An 18,516-nucleotide genomic window follows, 5' to 3' on the forward strand; every position below is an offset into this window, starting at 1 on the left:
CTGATACCACACTGGATATAAACAAGCTAAACTTGCAGCTCCAAGGAAAGGAAAAGCTTACTGTAACCTAACTAGACAGGTATGAGAATGTATGTTGTAACTGAGACTTTTCATAATACAAACCAACAGTCGGCTTTTACATACTTAGCGTCAGTCGGTATGCAAGAGATTTTAATTGTAACTGGCAAAGTGTTGTAAATTGCAAAACGTGCAGGAAAAATTTGGAGAAGGTTTTGTTGGTATTGATAAATTTAGTGCTGCTTTTCAATTTATGTAATAGACCTTTGAATTCAATATGAATGTTGAGTTGATACAAGATTTAGTAAATTTACATAATGTGGGTAGACATAGTTTAAAAATTGATATGTTTGTTGTGCAAAGTCAAATCAATTCTTCTGAAAAAGAACTAGTTTTGGAATGTGGACGTGAATATTAAAGAAAAAAATTTTTTTTGGTATTTGATTTGGTTATTGGAAAACTTTGAGTATATTTGGAAAAATTTGGGAATGGGAATCTATGTTTTTAATTTTAAGTTCATTTTATTTTATTTTTATTTTTTTAAAGATTTTATTTATTTGACAGGAAGAGATACAGCAAGAGAGGGAACACAAGCAGGGGGAGTGGGAGAGGGAGAAGCAGGCTTCCCGCCGAGCAGGGAGCCCGATGCGGGGCTCGATCCTAGGACCCTGGGATCATGACCTGAGCCGAAGGCAGACACTTAACAACTGAGCCACCCAAGCACCTCTTTAATTGTTCATTTTATAAAGCGTAAGTACAGATCAAGTAATTCGAATGAAAATTTATTATCCAAACTAAGAGGTGCTGTAAATATAACAGACGTACTAGATTTTAAAGACTTCAAAAAAAAAAAGAATGTATCTCAGTATCTTTTATACCTTTATACTGATTTCATGTTGAAATTATATTTTGGATGTAGTTGAGTAAAAAATATGTATTAAAATTAATTTTACTTGTTTCTTTTAACTTTTTTTTTTAAATGTGGCTACTAGTAAGTTTAAAATTACTTATATGACTTGTATTGTTTCTAATAGGCAACACTGTTCTAGAGACACAGATAAATATCACAGCACTCACCATATTACATTCTAATGGCCTTCAGAGAAAGTTAGGGTTTCATGTGAGCACACAGAACATCTACCCGGTCTTAGAATAATTAGCAGAGGATAGGGGCATTAAAAGTCAGCCACAAAAATACTAGTTAAGTAACAGATATTTGTAATGACAGATCCATGATAGCTTTTCCATTATCTATAGAACACTTCCCATCCCAATGGCAAGCATTTGCATTTGGGTTACTTCATTGTTCGAGTTCTAGGAGTAGGTTCCTGACTTACACACTAAGCAAGGGCAAGAGGATTGAATAGCATGGGTTAAGCTCAGGTGACCCAAATTGACCCCAGACTAATCTGCAGAGCCACCAACCATTGGCAATCACTATGGAATGTATTTACTAAAGATAAATAATGTTCCATGAGTTCATGAGTTAGTTAGGTTAGGATGTATCAGTTGGTTAGCTTTATTTAGTAATAATAGTAGGATTTATAATTTGCACCTGCTTTCAGTGGCGCCCTGTCACACAGGTGGAATATGCCTATGTGAACAGCTCACTGCGACCTCCACCACAACCTGACTGGACTTCTTGGTACCCAGGTGCCTCACATGCATGCCAGTAGAGTTCAAGACCTGCAGACAAAGGGTGTCCTGTGTGACCCAGGTGTAGGGGAAAAAGTTTGCACCTGAGATCTCTGGATCCTTGCTTTGCATATCTATCTCTTGCAGTTGCTGTGCTGTATCCCTTGCCTGGAATAAAACTCCTCCATGAGGATAAACTGTTTGAGTGCTGTGAGTCCTTTTAGCAATCAGACTCCTAATGTAACTCATGTGTAATTCATGTAAGGGTTCATCAATTGATTGCCTCCTCTCTTGGGGAGGAGGCAATAAATCAGACTGGCTAAAGCCTGAGCCTTGGGGCCTACCTGCCTGGGCTCGGATTGAGGCTTCATCCTCTGCTAGCTGAGTCTCCTTAAGCGAGTGCATTGGCTGAATATTTGTGGCGCCACAATTTATGGCGTCCCTCCAGCCCCCCCCCCCCCGATTTATGTTGAAAATGAACCCCCAATGTGATAGTATTAGAAGGTGGGGCCTTGGAGAGGCATTTAGGTCATGAAGGTGGAGCCCTCAGAAATGAGATTAGTGCCCTTATAAAAGGGACCCAGAGAGCTCCCCTATTTGGCCATGTAAGCACACAGCAAGAAGATGGTCTACAACCTGGAAAAGGGCTCTCAGAAGAACGCAACCATGCTGGCAGCCAGATAACTGCAAGCCTCCAGAACAGTAAGGAATAGATTTCTCTTGTTGATAAGCCACTCAGTCTATGGTACTTTGTTACCTCAGCCCAAACTAAGACAGCGACTTACTTAATCTGTACCATGGGAAATTAATAGTGCCGAGCTCAAAGGATTCAATGAGTCCATCCTTGTGCAAGGTTTTATAAAGATATCTGGCGCAGAACAGCACTTAGTGTTTACCACTTAACAAATTCTGTCTTTAGAGTCCCAAGAAGCAAATTTCTGCAAGTTTTCTGTCCTTGTTTTTAGCCCCCGGGAGTTCATAAATATTGAGGTCTAGACTCAGAGCACCCCTCTACACAATTAAAAAGAACTTGTAATGATAAGAAAGAGCACAGGGATGATCATTTATCAATCTTCCCATTTTTCTAGAGAGGAAAGTAAAACACCAAGCTACCTTGACAAAACTACTGGATGCTGTAAAATCAAAAGACGTTAAAAAAAGTTCTGAAAAATTATAGTCATACAAATGTAAGAAATCTTATTCTTGTCCCTTTTTACAACTTCTCTTGGCAATTTCACCCTCTTCAAAGCTTTGCCCATTCACTTAGGCAAAGTGACCATCATGTCTATCCCTTCAGTCCTGACCTCTGTCCTAGGTCCCAGTTCTACAACCCAAATTGTCCATTGGATGGTTCTACCTGCAGACTAGGCAAGAATAGCAATGCTGAATACATTATTTTTCACTCATGGTTTCGTCCTAGCCCACCTACACCCTAGCTTTCCAGTGGATGGAAATCAATGTGGAAATCAGTATTGACACTGGTGCTGGGCCTGTTTGCACTCAGATTCATTCCCTGCCCTCCCCCTGCTCTGCTCAGGATCCTCAAGACAGGTGACTTCTGCAGGCTCAGTTCTCAGGTTTTCTGTGTCAAGTAGTTTCTTGTAGAGTTCCCCTAATGGAAGGCGCTGGCTGGTGTTTTGGAAGTAGAGAGGAAGGGAGAAGCCAAGTTGTTTCCCCTCACCTTCTTTCTTGATCAGTAGGAATGGCTTCTCATGGCTCCAGTGCCCACAGAATGGGCTTGCCATCATCCCAACCTCCACAGATGACCCTACCCTTGGGTTTTGGTAAAACCACCTCTTCTCTTTGTCCTTCCAGTCTAGGCATGGCTGTGGCTTCTATCTGTTGCTGATCTTTTGAGCAGCATTCACCGACCTTTTAGCATAGTCAAGATTATTCATAACATGTCACTTACTGTGTTTGTTGTAAGAGTTGGTTGTTTCTCTCAGAAAGCTCAATGAGTATACACATCAATAATGAGCTTGTCTTCACAAGTCATACATGCATACCAGTGTCCTTATTTTCCCATCAGCCTTCAGGGTCTGCCAGTCAGGCATCATGGTCATCTGATCAGTGCTTTCAAAATACCCATGTGAAGCCATCAGAGGGATGTCTCCACCATCACATCACAATGCCTCCTGCTGTGATCCCGTTGCTTAACTTCAGAGGTACTCAGCCCACAGATAGCTACTTCCCCTATACCCAGGAGGGTACAATACCACACCAGTTCATAATTTGCTGGTGGTGAGGGGGGCCTCCTACATTGGAATTTTCTGTAAAATCATTCTCACTGATTTATCTAACTATATAATATCATGATTAGAATGGGCAGCATGCAAGCACAATCAGATAAAAGAGGACTATTAACACCTTAGAGCAGAGAAAGAGAACCCAGGGGTAAATTGCATGAAATTCAGAACTTGAAGAGGTCTTACTATAATAAAGGTACTAGCAAACTGAATGTCAATGAGTCATGAAGTTTAGAATTAGAAGCACCCTTAGATGACATTGAACTCAAGCTCTTCAGTTTGCAAATAAAAAAACTGAGGCCCCCAAAAGGTAAGCAATATGTCCAGGGTCACAAGCTAGTGAATGACACAAAAAGGACTAGAACCCAGATAGGTACCTTTTCTCTAGACCCTTGTTTCTCAACATACGTGGACAAGCAGCACTAGCACTTGCTGGGAAAGTTTTAAGAGATGCAGGATGTCAGGCCTTAAGCCAGACCTATGCCTTTAGAATCTGCATTTTAACAACATCCCCAGGTGACTTGTGTACACACTATAATCTGATCCTGACTGGCAGGCCCTGGAGGCTGATAGGAAAATAAGGACAACTGGTTTATGTGTGTGATTTGTGAATACAGGTTCATTACTCATTTGTACACTCAGAGCTTTCTAAGAGAAATGAACCACACTCTGATTCCTCTGGGGCTTTCTAGTTCACCCACAGCCAGAGTTGAGGTAGAGATGTTCTCCATTTCTTGAAAAGTACTTGCTCTGTAACTTACAGCAGGAGCCGATATTAAAACTCATAAACACAGGAAGGGAAAGTGTAAATGATGGAGAATGAGGACGTTTAGATTGGTTTTGCTGCTTGGCACTCACTTGTATGACTTGAAAAAAAGCTTCTAAGAACCAGAGCCTGGAACACAGAAGGCACTTGATAAAAATGTGTTGAGTAAATGACTAAAACCTTGTCATATGTGGAGAAAAGATTTCAGGACACAGACTCTCAATGTACAAGTTAACACACATTTGTTGAGCACCTACTACACGCTAGATACTGGATGAGGTATGGAGATACCTTCATGACTAACATGTAGACTGAGAAGCTCACCGCCTGGTGGACAAGCTTTCAGAATGTGTGTTCCTAGAAAGCAAGAACTTATCTTCCCTCTTCTCTCTTTAAATGTGCCCTGCACACAAAGATAAGCTTTGCCAATATTCACAAGTATCGTTTTAATTGGAAGCTTTCCACACCCCATTCATACAGTGGGATTGTTGAGTGATGGGGGTGGATTGGGATATGAGAGTTTGGCTTCTCAACCTTCTGTGCTTTTGGATCTATCCCCTACTGGGATTGGGAAATCCTTCTTATCTAATCTCTCCACATTCCCTCCATCTGCCCCTGCTCTGCAGAGTGCTGAGTCTCAAGGCAGTTTGACGAAGAGACAGAGGTCAGTTACTTCACTGGAGCAATGGCCCCCCGTGTCCTGAGCCAGTGGCTGAGTGACTTCCTGGTTTTCCCTCCGCAAGGCACCTCCACCCCTAGAGTGCCTGAGTAGCTGCGTTGAAAGTTATCCTTGAGTTTATCTTGAGTTGAAAATTACATTATCGCTTCCTGGGCTAGGCCAGCGCCCAGCTACACTTCCTCACTGTGGCTGAGACTTGGAAGCAGATAAGAGAGGGAAAGAATTCATCAAAAGCTGGTCACTTTGTCTTTCAGCAGAAAGGGCCTTTAGCCAAAGGTCAACAAGAGAAAAGGAAATAAAGGCTTCAAGGTCTCTTGTTGGGGTTCATAGCAGGGAATGTTGTCTAGAAAGGCCCTGGCTGGAAAGAAGGTATAGCGTCTTAGCTCAAATAGCAATGATGAGTCAATTATACTTCAATTAAAAAAATAGCAACAATGAAGATGATGATGCCAGGCAAGATTATTAAGCTCCTAATATGTGCCAGGCACAGTGCTAGCTACTACTTTACATGCATCATCTCATTATTTCATTTAATCTTCACAAAAACCCTACGAAATGGATACCTTTTTTTTTCTTTTCTTTTTTTTTTTTTACCATGCCCCTTTTACAGACTGATTCTGCAGGATCTCACAGAGGATGAAAGAAAAGAAAGAAATACAACTTAAATTCATTGAACGTTATATATTAGGCCCCATGCTAGGATTTTTCGTGTGTCATAAGATATGTGAGACAGTGGAGTCAGTCAGTTAATAAATATTACCCCATTCATTTGAGGAATACCTACTGAATTCTACTAGGTGTCAGGTACCCTATATTCAGCGTCTCATTACTGCTAATGACAATACTAGAGATAGATCCTGTTATCACCATCTCAGAGGACAATTAGATGTTCTCCCTTCCTCCTTCCTCCCGCCCTCTCTCTCTCTTTTTCTTTCTTTCTTTCTTTCCTTCCTTCCTTCCTTTCTTCCTTCCTTTCTTCTTTCTTCCTAGTGAATATTTACTAAATGCTAGCTACATTCTTGGACTGGAGAGAGAATGGTATACAAAGCAGACAAGGTCCTGAGCTCATGAAGCTTATTTTGCAAAAACATAAACAAATGAATAAAAAAAGACAGTGTTAGGTAGTTGTGGTACAACCCCAATCTGTGAGGACACAGACAGCTGTGTGTGTGGTAAAAGAATTCACCCGTGGCAGAATAAAGGAGCTAGAAGTTTATTGACTACACTGCAAGGAAGCTGGGGGCAGAACCGTGAAGGAGAGACTGCCTGCCCAGAGGCTGCGTTAGGGAGCTCTAGGTAAGGGAAGTAAGGAGGCATGAGAATGTATGGAATTTTCCTTTTCTGGTACCTGTGCCCGGTTATGAGTAGCCCATTGGTCAGCAAGGGTCTATGGCTATTTTGAGGTGGGTCACCTAAGGAGCCTGTTTGCATTCAGCGCCACGGTCACTGTGGGCCTCTCTAACCTTACTCAGGTTTCCATGGCTCAAGCCTGTTGCCTAAAAGCAGCCTCTACAGTGGTGATAACTACCCTCATATAAATGAAACACGTTATATGATAGAAAGTGACTGGGAGCTACTGTAGATTCAGGGTCATTTCTGGGGAGGTGACATTTCAGGTGAGAACTGAATAGCAAGAGCGATTGAGTCATGCAAAGATCTCAGAACAAAGCCCTCTAGCACAGAAATCCTTAGGCCCGCACAACAAGCCTGGAGTATTCAAGGAGTGCTGGAGTTGAATGATCAAGGTGGGAGTAGAACAAGGAACAGTCACAGAGGTAGGCAGGGAGCCTTACAGGCCAGGGCAAGGATTTGGGAATCTAGTCCACATGGAAAGTCCTGGGCTGGGAAGAGGGCCCAAAGGGGCAGAAGGTATTTTTCAAAGCTCACTCTGGTTTCTGTGATGAGAAATAGCCTGTAGGAAGCAAGGGTGGAAGGGGGTAAATCTGCACTAAGGCTGTTACAGAATTTCAAACGAGGGATGATGGTGGCTTAGAGGGGGATGTGGTAGGGAGACGGAGAAGAGTGGGTGGCTGGTTGGAAGCACTGACTGATGCTATGGAAGGCCCCAAGATACTGGATAAGTAGTTTGAGGGCAAAGTTCAGTCTTTGTGGTTTCCACAGAGTTTGGCCAAGGGCCTGGCATTTTATAGGTAATTAGTAAATATATGTTGAACTGAATTGATGCTTAGTGTTTGTTGAATTGGATGTGTTTGCATATCAAAAAGCTCAAGATAGGGACACCTGGGTGGCTCAGTCGGTTAAGCGTCTGCCTTCAGCTCAGGTCATGATCCCAGGGTCCTGGGATCGAGCCCCGCATCAGGCTCCCTGCTCCTTGGGGAGTCTGCTTCTCCCTCTGCCTGCCACTCTCTCTGCTTGTGCTCTCTCTCCGACAAATAAATAAATAAATAAAATCTTAAAAAAAAAGCTCAAGATATACACCAGGAGAAGATCTAAAGCAACCATGAGTACTATAATATTGGTGCTCCCCTCACTCAATTTAATGACCCCATAATATTAAAACTGAAGACATTAGATATGAACTAGGTCCAATTAAAGCCAGTTAGTGTTTGTGGAGCATCTTTGACAGTATGGGGATCAAAACATCTTCTCTGGAGGGCTGTTTTGGAACAGAGAGGTGGTGTTTGTAAAGAATCCCAGCACATTGCCTTGTTCTGAGGAAGAAGTTCAACAAAGGGAGGCTGTCAAATGAAACAATGCCCTTGGGCCTCAAAGGCCTTCTAAGACAGCACCTACCCAGTATTGTCCTTAGACATGGAGGAGAGGGAGGAAGGAAGTATGGAATGACAGTAAGGACCTCTAAAAATCTGTTCCTCCACTAAAGCAATGAGCACACTGGCAAAAAATCGTGAAAATTAACATTTGCAGAACTCTGGAAATTAGCCAAAGGTTTGCAACACTCTGAGGAGCATTTATTCAAGAAAAAAAAAAGGCTAAAATTTGGTAAGAACAGAGTTCTATGGATTTTTAACATGCTCTATTCTCATTTCCCCCTCCTGAGTTCTGTGGTAACCTTGAAAACCAGCAGCTCCACCACCACAGCAGCTGTGAAAATCAACAGCCTAGCAGTCACTGGAGGAGGCAGAGGGGATTGGAATGCCTCAAAATTCCCATTTCTAGAGAATAGGCACTATTTGACCTGTCTAGCAGTATTCTGGAAAGTCCTATTTACAGGGCTTGTCTTTATTTGACTAGATTCAGAACTTCTTAGTGGGAAAAGCCCTAGCCTCAGGATATTTGTGGAAAAAAACCTCATAGTTGCCTGGGGTAGCAATACAAGTTGGGAAAAATAAGAGCCTGGCCCAAAAGCTCAAAAGCTCAAAGGGAAGATTTAAGGAACAAGATGTTCACAGGGGGCTTTGAAAATCTCTGACATATTTATGGGGAGATAGAAAGATGTGTTCATGTGAGGGGCTACATGCATGCCCAGGAAAAACCTGAGGAAGCTCTAATCCTCACCTCTGGCTAGGTGAGAGTGCATAAGCATGAAATGGAAGCAAAGGCAGTGTTAAAAATTGCTTAACTGCTGAAGGCATGCCCCCAAACACAACCAGAGTCCCTCGGCAAGGGTGGGAGACTCAGCGGTTTAATGAAATCTCTGTCCTGTCTTAGATGATCAGTAAACTAACTGAGCAAAGACTTCAGGAGCCATATATGACAGGGAAAACAGACTATACAGAATTATTCTAGGAAAGTCACTAAACAAACAGCAACAACAACAGCACACAGCAACATCAGAGGAGAGGTGATCTGAGTTGCCACATTACATTATTTAAATGTCTAATTTTCACACAAAAGACCCCCCAAAGCCAAAGTAATCTTGATAAAGAAAAACAAAGCTGGAGGTATCACAATTCCAGATTTCAAAATATCCTACAAAGCTGTAGTAATCAAAACAGTGTGGTATGGCACAAAAACAGACACACAGATCAACAGAACAGAATAGAGAGCCCAAAATTAAACCTATGTTTATATGGTCAATTCATCTATGACAAAGGAGGCAAGAGTATACAATGGGGAAAAGACAGTCTCCTCAATAAATGGTGCTGGAAAACCTGAACAGATACATAGAAAAGAGTGAAATTGGATCACTTTTTAATATACACAAAATAAACTCAAAATGCACTCATAATGAGACCTAAAACCATGAAAATTCTAGAAAAGAAACAGGTAGTAATTTCTCTGACATTGGCTATAGCTACATTTTTCTTGACATGTTTCCTCAGGCAAGGGAAACAAAAGCAAAGATAAACTGTTGGGACTACATCAAAATAAAAAGCCCTTGCACGGTGAAGGAATGATCAACAGAACAAAAAGACAACCTACCGAATGGGAGAAGATATGTGCAAATGACCTATCTGATAAGGGGTTTATATCCAAAATCTAAAGAACTTATACAACACAACACCCCAAAAACCCCCACAAACAGTCCAATTAAAAACATGGGCAGAGGATATTTTTTCCAAAGAAGACATATAGATGACCCACAGACACATAAAAATGTGCTAACATCATTAATCATCAGGGAAATGCAAATTAAAACCACAACAAGATATTACCTCACATCCGTTAAAATGGCTAAAATCAAAAAGACAAAAAATAACAAATGTTGGCAAGCATGTGGAGAAAAAGGAACCCTTGTACACTGTTGGTGGGAATGTAAATTGGTGCAGCCACTGTGGAAAACAGTATGGAGGTTCCTCAAAAACATAAAAATATCATTACCATATGATACAGTAATTCCACTACTGGGTATTTACCCAAAGAAAATGGAAACACTAATTCTAAAACATATAGGCACCCTATGCTTATTGCAGCATTATTTAAAATAGCCAAGATGTGGAAACAACCTAAGCATCCACTGAAAGACAAATGGATAAGGAAGAAGTGGTATACATATATGAAATATCACACAGCCATAAAAAGGTTAGATCATGCCATTTGTGGACAACATGGATGGACCTAGAGAGTATAATGCTAAATAAAATAAGTCAGACTGAGAAAGGCAAATACCATACGATTTCACTCATATGTGGAATAAAAACAACAACAAACAAATGAATAAACAAACAAAAACAGAATCAGACCTATAAAACAGAGAACAAACTGTTGCCAGAGGGGAAGAGGGTGGGGGCAGAGGTAAAATGGGTAAAGGGGAGTGGGAGATACAGGCTTCTAATATGGAATGAATACATAATGGGAATAAAAGGCACAGCATAATGAATATAGTCAATAATATTGTAATAGCGTTGTATGGTGACAAATGGTAACTACACTTGTGGTGAGCAGAGCATAATGTGTAAACTTGTTGAATCACTAAGTTGTATACCTGAAACTAAATCTAATGTAGCAGTGGGTCAACTATACACACAGACATACACACACAAGTCCAGTTTTCAATAAAAGGTAGTTCTTTGAAAAGATCAATGAAATTGAATAACCTTTAGCTAGACTAGATAGTCTGACCAGAAAAAAAGGAAGAAAAAAAAAAAAAGAAGACATAAGTTACTAAAATCAGGAATGAAAGAAGGGACACCACTACTGATATATATAATAAGGGAAATAATAAGGGAAACTATGAACAACTATATGCCAACAACTTAGATAATCCAGATGAAATAGATAAATTCCTAGAAAGACACAAACTACTGGAATTGACTCAGGAAGAAAGAGAAAATCTGAATAGACCTATAAGAAGTAAAGAAGTTGAATTAGTAATTTTGAAACTTCCCACAAAAAAAGTTCATGCCCGATGGCTTTACTGGTAAGTTCTACCACAAACATTTGAAGAATTAACACAAATCCTTCACAAACTCTTAAAAAAATAGAAAACAAGGGAATACTTCCCAATTCATTCTAAGAGCCCTGAATTATCCTGATATCAGAACTAGACAAAGACTCACAAGAAAAGTACAGACCAATATCGTTTATAAACACAGGCACAAAATTCCTCAATAAAATACCAGTAAATGGAATCTAGCAACACATTAAAAAAAAAAATTATAGGGGCGCCTGGGTGGCTCAGTCATTAAGCATCTGCCTTCAGCTCAGGTCATGATCCCCGGATCCTGGGATCGAGCCCCACATCGGGCTCCCTGCTCCGCGGGAGGCCTGCTCTCCCTCTCCCACTCCCCCTGCTTGTGTTCCCTCTCTGGCTCTGTCTCTCTGTCAAATAAATAAATAAAATCTTTAAAAAAAAAAAATTATAGACCATGACCAAGGGGAAATTATTCTAGGAATGTGAGCTTGGTTTTTTAAAATAAAAAATCAATCAATGTAGTAGATCACATTAATATAATAAAGTTAAAAAAAGTGATCTCAATAGACATAGAAAAAGCATTTGACAAAATCCAACACCCTTTCATAATAAAAAAAAAATCACACAACAAAATAAGAATAAAACTTCCTCAAATGTCTTAAAGACATTTAAGAAAAACCCTCCACTAGCATCATAAAAGTTTTCCTCTTAAAATAAGGAAAAAGCCCAGAATGTCTATTCTTGCCACTTCTATTTAACATTGTACTGAAGTTTCTATCCACAGTTATTAGGCAGGAAAAAATAAATAAAAAGCATACAGATTGAAAAGGAAAAAGTAAAACAATCTCTATTTGTAGGTGCCATGATCTTATAGATAGAAAATTCTAAGAAATCCACAAAAAAACTATTAGAGCAAATAAATGAGCTCAGCGAGGGTGCAGAACACAAGATCAGTACACAAAAATCAGTTTTATCTCTACAGAGTAGCAATGAATAATCTGAAAATGAAATTTAAAAACTCATAGAGACAAAGTAGATTAGAGGTTATCAGGGGATGAGAGGAGTTTCTTTATGAGATGACGAGAATGTTCTAAAATAAGATAGTAGTGAGGGTTATACAACTCGGTGAATATACTAAAAACACTAAGTTTTATACTTTAAAATGGTCAATTTTATGGTATGAGAACAACATGCCAGGAAAACTGTTACTTAAAAAAAGGGAGGGGGGCCTGCCCTGGACCTACATATAACAAATACACTGAAAATAAGTTCAATATACACGTGGGGTCCTCTGCCTCTTGAGATCTGGCACTTGACGCTGACACAGTATAACCAAAACTGTAAACACCCATGCCTGTAACTAACACTGATCTGGCCCCAGGGACCACTTCTCTACATCTCTTGCCCGATGTCCTCAGGATAGAAGACAAGTGTGATTCTATCCTATGATGATCTGTGTGTTATGTCACTGCCGGTGGAGGGATGGACTCTGCTTGGAGCCCAGGAAGGACTGCAGTGACAAAAGCACTTCAGTCAGAGGAAAGATAATCAACTTGTCAAATTCTTCCTCAGTGTATGCTTGCACAACAAACTATCATTCCCAATATTACCAAGCATCCACTTTCTTTCTTTCTTTTTTTTTTTTTTAAAGATTTTATCCATTTATTTGACAGAGAGACACAGCGAGAGAGGGAACACAAGCAGGGGGAGTGGGAGAGGGAGAAGCAGGCTCCCTGCAGAGCAGGGAGCCCGATGCGGGACTCGATCCCAGGACCCTGGGATCATGACCTGAGCCGAAGGCAGGCGCTTAACGACTGAGCCACCCAGACGCCCAAGCATCCACTTTCTTGTTTTCCTTTCTATTTCTTTATATTCTGAAAGGTCTTACAAATTAAAATAATATTTGCAAGACTGGTGTGCCTGGGTGGCTCAGTTGGTTAAGCATCCAACTCTTGGTTTCGGCTCAGGTCATGATCTCATAGGTTGTGGAATCGAGCCCTGTGTCAGGCTCCATGCTCAGTGGGGAGTCTGTTTGGGATTCCCCCTTTCCCTCTCCCTCAGCCCCTCTCCCACTCTCTCTCTCTAATAAATAAATAAATCTTTTTAAAAAAAGAATAATATTTGCAAGATTATATATTCTCATGGCTGAGAACAATTCTGCAACACTCAGTGTTATGAGTTGAATTGTGTTCTCTCAAAATTCATATGTTGAAGTCTTAATCCCCAGGACCTCAAAATGTGACCTTATTTGGAAATACGGTATTTATAGAGGTAATTAGATTAAAATGAGGTCATTGGAGTGGGTCCTAATACATTATGACTTGTGTCATTATAAAAAGGGGAAATTTGGAGACACGCACTTAGAGGGAGAATGCCATGTAAATACCATGGCAGAAATCAAGATGATGTATCAACAAGCCAAAGAATTATGGCAAGTCACCAGAAGAAGAGAGAAATCTTCCTCACAGTCTTCAGAAAGAACCGACTCTGCCAACATCTTGATCTAGGATTTCTAGCTTCTAGAATTGTGAGATAATAACTTTCTCTTGTTTAAGTCAACTCAATATTCCTTGTTATAGCAGCTATAGAAAACTAATACATTAAGCAGTTCATATTATTCTTAAATTTGGGCATGTATAGGATAATATGTGAAGCATGATGCTGATTTATATGATGAAATCATATTATATATTATATTTTATAATAACATTAATAACATGATACATTAATATAATATTTTGTAATATAATGTGCACTATCATGTGATTACTTATCATGACCCATGTATTATATATTACATATATAATATATAATATATATTATATATGTTATTATGTATATAATATATAACATATATAATAATATAGATTAATTGTTATAGTTCATAATATGTTGTGAAATATCGTGATTATTTATCACATGACCCCAGTATTATGTTTGAATATGACATTTAAAGTTCTTAGTTCATTTGCTTTAATTATTAGCAAACTGAACAATTGCTTTAGGAATTTCATTGATAATTATAGCTGCTACTGGCTCAGGGGAGTACAGTTTCTTCAAATTAAAATTAGTTTTAAAAAGTAAAAATTACAATAGCTCAAGAAAGTTTGTCTAATTTGGCATTGTTGTCAAAAGAATACATGCTAAAATCTTGTGTAAAAATCTGTGTAAAACAACAGAGGTAGTCATTTTGCTGAACTGAAGGCAATAAAAAAAATTTTAATGGAACTAATATATAACAATCTATGAATCATGTGTATATATAATATCTCTGGCCATGAACAGAACACTCAGACAAGCATAATAATGATTAAAGTAGTCATTTTTGATAGTTCTTGGCTTTTAGTCATATACAAATCATAACTTTATAAGTATTTTTTGATTTTGTCATTATGAAGGTATATTTGTCAATGTGGGAGGACAGAACATACTTCATTTAACAGTTTGCTAGCTTGATTTATAACTTTTAAATATTTAGACGTGCAGTATGTGGGCCTCCACTTGTACTCATGCCCCAGGCCCTGTAATCGTCAGGGGTGGGCCAGGATGCAGCAATGACAGAAGAAATAAAGTCTGAAGCCATGAACAGGAGCCAAACTAATGTCTCAGACTTGCTCCTACTACATCTTAAAATGCCATTCTGTAAGCTTCATGTGGAAACCTGATGTAGTCCCTAGAAGGAGTGACAAGTGTCTCACTACCTTTGCCTTCCTGGGCCATTGTCTCAAGGACCCTACAAGTCCTTCTCAGTTGGGGGTTGTGTGGCTCTGTGGTCTCAAATGGCACTTGGCTCTCACCAGGTTTCCTAAACCTAATACATTTCACCGTTCCAAACATCAGGGCTGTGTTGTGGGCTTGCATTGTATTCCTTTGCAGTAACTCCGCTGTACCCCTCAAGTAAACAGAACGATGTTACAGCTACACTTCACTCCTACCTATATTTGGAAAAAATACTGTGCAGTTTGAGAAAAGGCTTGCAGAGCAATCCTCAAAGCTGCGATAGTCACCCTGGCTATCATTTTGTTACGTTCTACCTGTCCTCTCGTGGCGAGGCTTGCCTGCTTGCTGGGGGCTGTGAGGACAGGGAAAGGAGACTAGCATTCTATCTGGGAATTAGTCTCGGGTAGAGAAGAACTCTTAGGAACAGGGTTAAGGGGTGACAGCAGAGAAAAGGGAAAAAGTAGGTCACTGGTTTCTAAGGGAAAGAGAAAAAAGTGCATCAAAACACCAACTGGGCTAACTGGACGTAATAATAAAAAGTAAAAAAAAAAAAAAACCCACCTACTGGTGAGGCTCCTGGGTGGCTCAGTTGGTTAAGCATCTGACTCTTGATTTCGGCTCAGGTCTTGATCTCAGGGTTGTGATCAAGCCCCGCCTGGGGCTCTGTGCTCAGCAGGGAGTCTCCTTGAGATTCTCTCTCCCTCTCCCCCTCCCCCCACTACCCATGTGCATGCTCTCTCTCTCTCTCTCTCTCAAGTAAATAAATAAATCTTTAAAAAAAGAAAAGGAAAAGAAAATGCCACTGTCAATGCCCAAAAAAGGATGAAGACTGACCTGCAAAAGACCCCATGGGATTTCCAACTTCCATTGTATTTTACTGTAGCTCCCTCCAAGCAAACATGGCAACTATCTGTACATTTCATGCTCTCGCTGCCTAATCTGATGGATAATCAGACGGCTAACATGAAACAGAGGGGCCTGACATCAAAGGATACTTTTAGCTGTGACTGAGCATCTTTAAGGATATCAATATCCTCTCTGCAGACATCAGCTCACAAAAGCCGTATACTATCTTTGTATAAAATTAAAAACCATGAGAGACTCCGACTGGGCTCATCAGAAAGATGATAGCAAAGGAAGAATGAAAACATCAAGAAGTAAGGACATACAAGTGTTTAAAAATAATTTTGATAACAAAAAAGGAATTCTCGATGCAAATACAACAGTCGGAACGTCAACAGCCCGGTGCTTCACAGTAAAGGCAGATTAGTGAACCGCATTCATCCACCTCCGATGCAGATTATCTGCCACATTTGAAACACAGATTAACAGGAACAAATAAGGCACCGGGGTGGGAAGCATTTCTACAGCAAGTAACGGAAGTTTTAATCTTTGTTTAAAGAAGACTTCAAAAGGATTCCACATATCGACCGATGGTGAGATCATTAAAAAAAAAAAAAAATAACTTCAAGAATGCAATGCTGAGTGACCAAGTTTCTGACCTGTTTTAAGATCAATCAACATTTTCTACCGAGATAAGTAGAATGCAATTAGCACTTCGGTGATTTTAAAGGCTCTTTTACGGCTGCCTTTCATAGGCTGACGAAATAGCAGAACGGGGTGGCTGAAGGCCAATGTTTATTTTTACCCATTACCTGTTTTATTAATGGGACTGTGGGCCACTGGGCCCTTTAGGAACACACAAATATATTAAAATGCTCCACACTGTAATTAAGTGGCACAGAAGGGATTAGAGCAAATTCAGTGGCTGTTATATTTGCTGTAGGAGTCATCTAGGTCAGACATTCTGATGCTCTTGTGGTAGAGCCCAGTGAATTTTATTTCTGAAGTCTACAAAATATGGAATATATTTTCTTGCAGAGCGAGGGCTTTAATAAATGGCTCTTATCCCCCAAATAAAAACATACATCAAGAAAAATGCCCCAAGCGGATGCTCCTACAGTGAAGGAAGAGAACCCCTTAGCCAGAGGAAAGGACAAATGCATCACGAATCACATCAGTTTAAGAAATGGGGTCTTTAGACTCCAATAACAAAGGACTCAAAATGAATCAAACCCATGTAACTCTCAGTCCCAGCCCAGGGCTTTCTTCCTTCCGCTGTGTGAGTCAGAACTTCTGCCTCTGAGTTTTTTAAAGGGAATACAAATAAAATGATCCCTAACTGTTGGCCTGTTCAGTAACTAGAGCATCAGAAATGCAATGCTTGCAGAAACACAGAAGAGAACCTTTTGGGCTCCAGGCCTAACACTGCCCTGTATCATTTTTTTGTTTGATTTGACCAAATCCATTGTCATAACTAAATGTTAGATTGATTTTAAAAATAGAAAATGTAAGTAGGTTTTTGCTCTCATCAACATGTTCAGAATCAACGAGAGAATCAGCCACACTTGAGGTTAGTGCCAGTGCTAGTCTCTTGTGAATCTTCGTATCAGAGAAAAAGCAACATGGAATGAGGGCAGGGCAGCACGGAATGGAATCTGGACACACTGTTTTGGCCCAAGCAGAGGACAACATTGCCTCTGCCCCAAAAACCTCTGGAGAAACACTGAGAAGTGACAAGAAGGGAGATAAAAGTACTTACGAGGACCCTGGACTTGCAGTGGGAGGGGGGCCTGGAGAAATGAAAGGAAAACAAAAGAAACAGTCAGGCTGGGTTACTGGAGAGTGAGTGTGGGTTCAGTCAAACCATTACAGATGAAAGTTCGCAACCACCCCGAGGTAAGATTTATTTTTCTGGGATTTATTATTTTGTTTCAGTTCCCCACAATCACCTCTACCAAAAAACATACCAGTGAGCACCTGTCTAGAGCCCATAGTTCTGGGCCTGGAAAACGCTAGGACAAGTGCTGACGAATGAGTCGTTAAGAGTAGGCGTCCTCACGCTATGTAGGGGGTTTGCAGTGGGAGGCTGAGTGGTCCCAGGAGCACACTGGTCGAGACAGAAGAGGTTTGGAAGGCAGCTGGACAGACAAGGGGCATACGTGCTGCAGACCTTCCCATCTTCTCTCTCACTGGCATGGTGGTTTAGAGCAGGGCTGTGGGGTCAGACAGATCTGGACCCCACTCCTGCTCTGCCATTGACTAGCTGGGCAACCCTGCACATGGTCCTTAACCACTGGCCCTGGTTTACTTACTTGTAAAATGGGTGCAACTGTACCAGCTTTAGAAACTGTCCCAGTTTCTAGGCACACAGGACATTTTCAGTATGTGCCCATTCCCTCTACCCTCCCCCCCGCCAAGAATGCTGAGGGCCAAAGGCCATCCCCAGCAAAAGGTGGCTTACCAAACTTGACGAACAAGACTCCAGTGGTAGAAACCACCTTCTTGCCGTTTGTTGCCACACACTGGAAGTAGCCTGTGTCTGTGGTGTCGAGGTTTCTAATCCGCAGCCTGGAGCCATAGTTGGTTGCCCGAAAGGAGATCCTCCGGGGCTCCTGCACCACAGGTGCATCATTTTTGAACCAGCGGATGGTGGGAGGTGGATTCCCAGACACTTTGCAGTGCAGTTCAGCTGTCTGCCCCAGGGACGTGGTGATGTTATTCATCGGTTCATCGAGGGTCAGGTAAGAATCTGTGAGCACAGGGCGAAGGAGGCAGGTGAGAGGGGTAGACAGCTAAGGGGCACCTCCGAGCAACCCAAATCCACTCCAGTGTG

General features: G+C 40.8%; 1 protein-coding gene across 1 annotated transcript in view; it reads right to left on the reverse strand.

Annotated features, from left to right (window-relative positions):
• ROR1 (receptor tyrosine kinase like orphan receptor 1) overlaps positions 1–18,516 on the reverse strand; it is a 398,622-nt gene that overhangs the window by 111,604 nt on the left and 268,502 nt on the right. Inside the window, exons 3-4 of the mRNA XM_035017718.1 lie at positions 18,145–18,432; positions 17,443–17,473 (exon numbers count right to left, since the gene is read on the reverse strand). Of these exons, the coding sequence (XP_034873609.1) occupies positions 17,443–17,473; positions 18,145–18,432 (319 nt within the window). The remainder of the gene's footprint in view (positions 1–17,442; positions 17,474–18,144; positions 18,433–18,516) is intronic.

Source organism: Mirounga leonina, unplaced genomic scaffold (genome assembly GCF_011800145.1).
Source record: "Mirounga leonina isolate KUSES-001 unplaced genomic scaffold, KU_Mleo_1.0 Mir_173, whole genome shotgun sequence".
In the NCBI taxonomy this organism is placed as follows: domain Eukaryota; kingdom Metazoa; phylum Chordata; class Mammalia; order Carnivora; family Phocidae; genus Mirounga; species Mirounga leonina.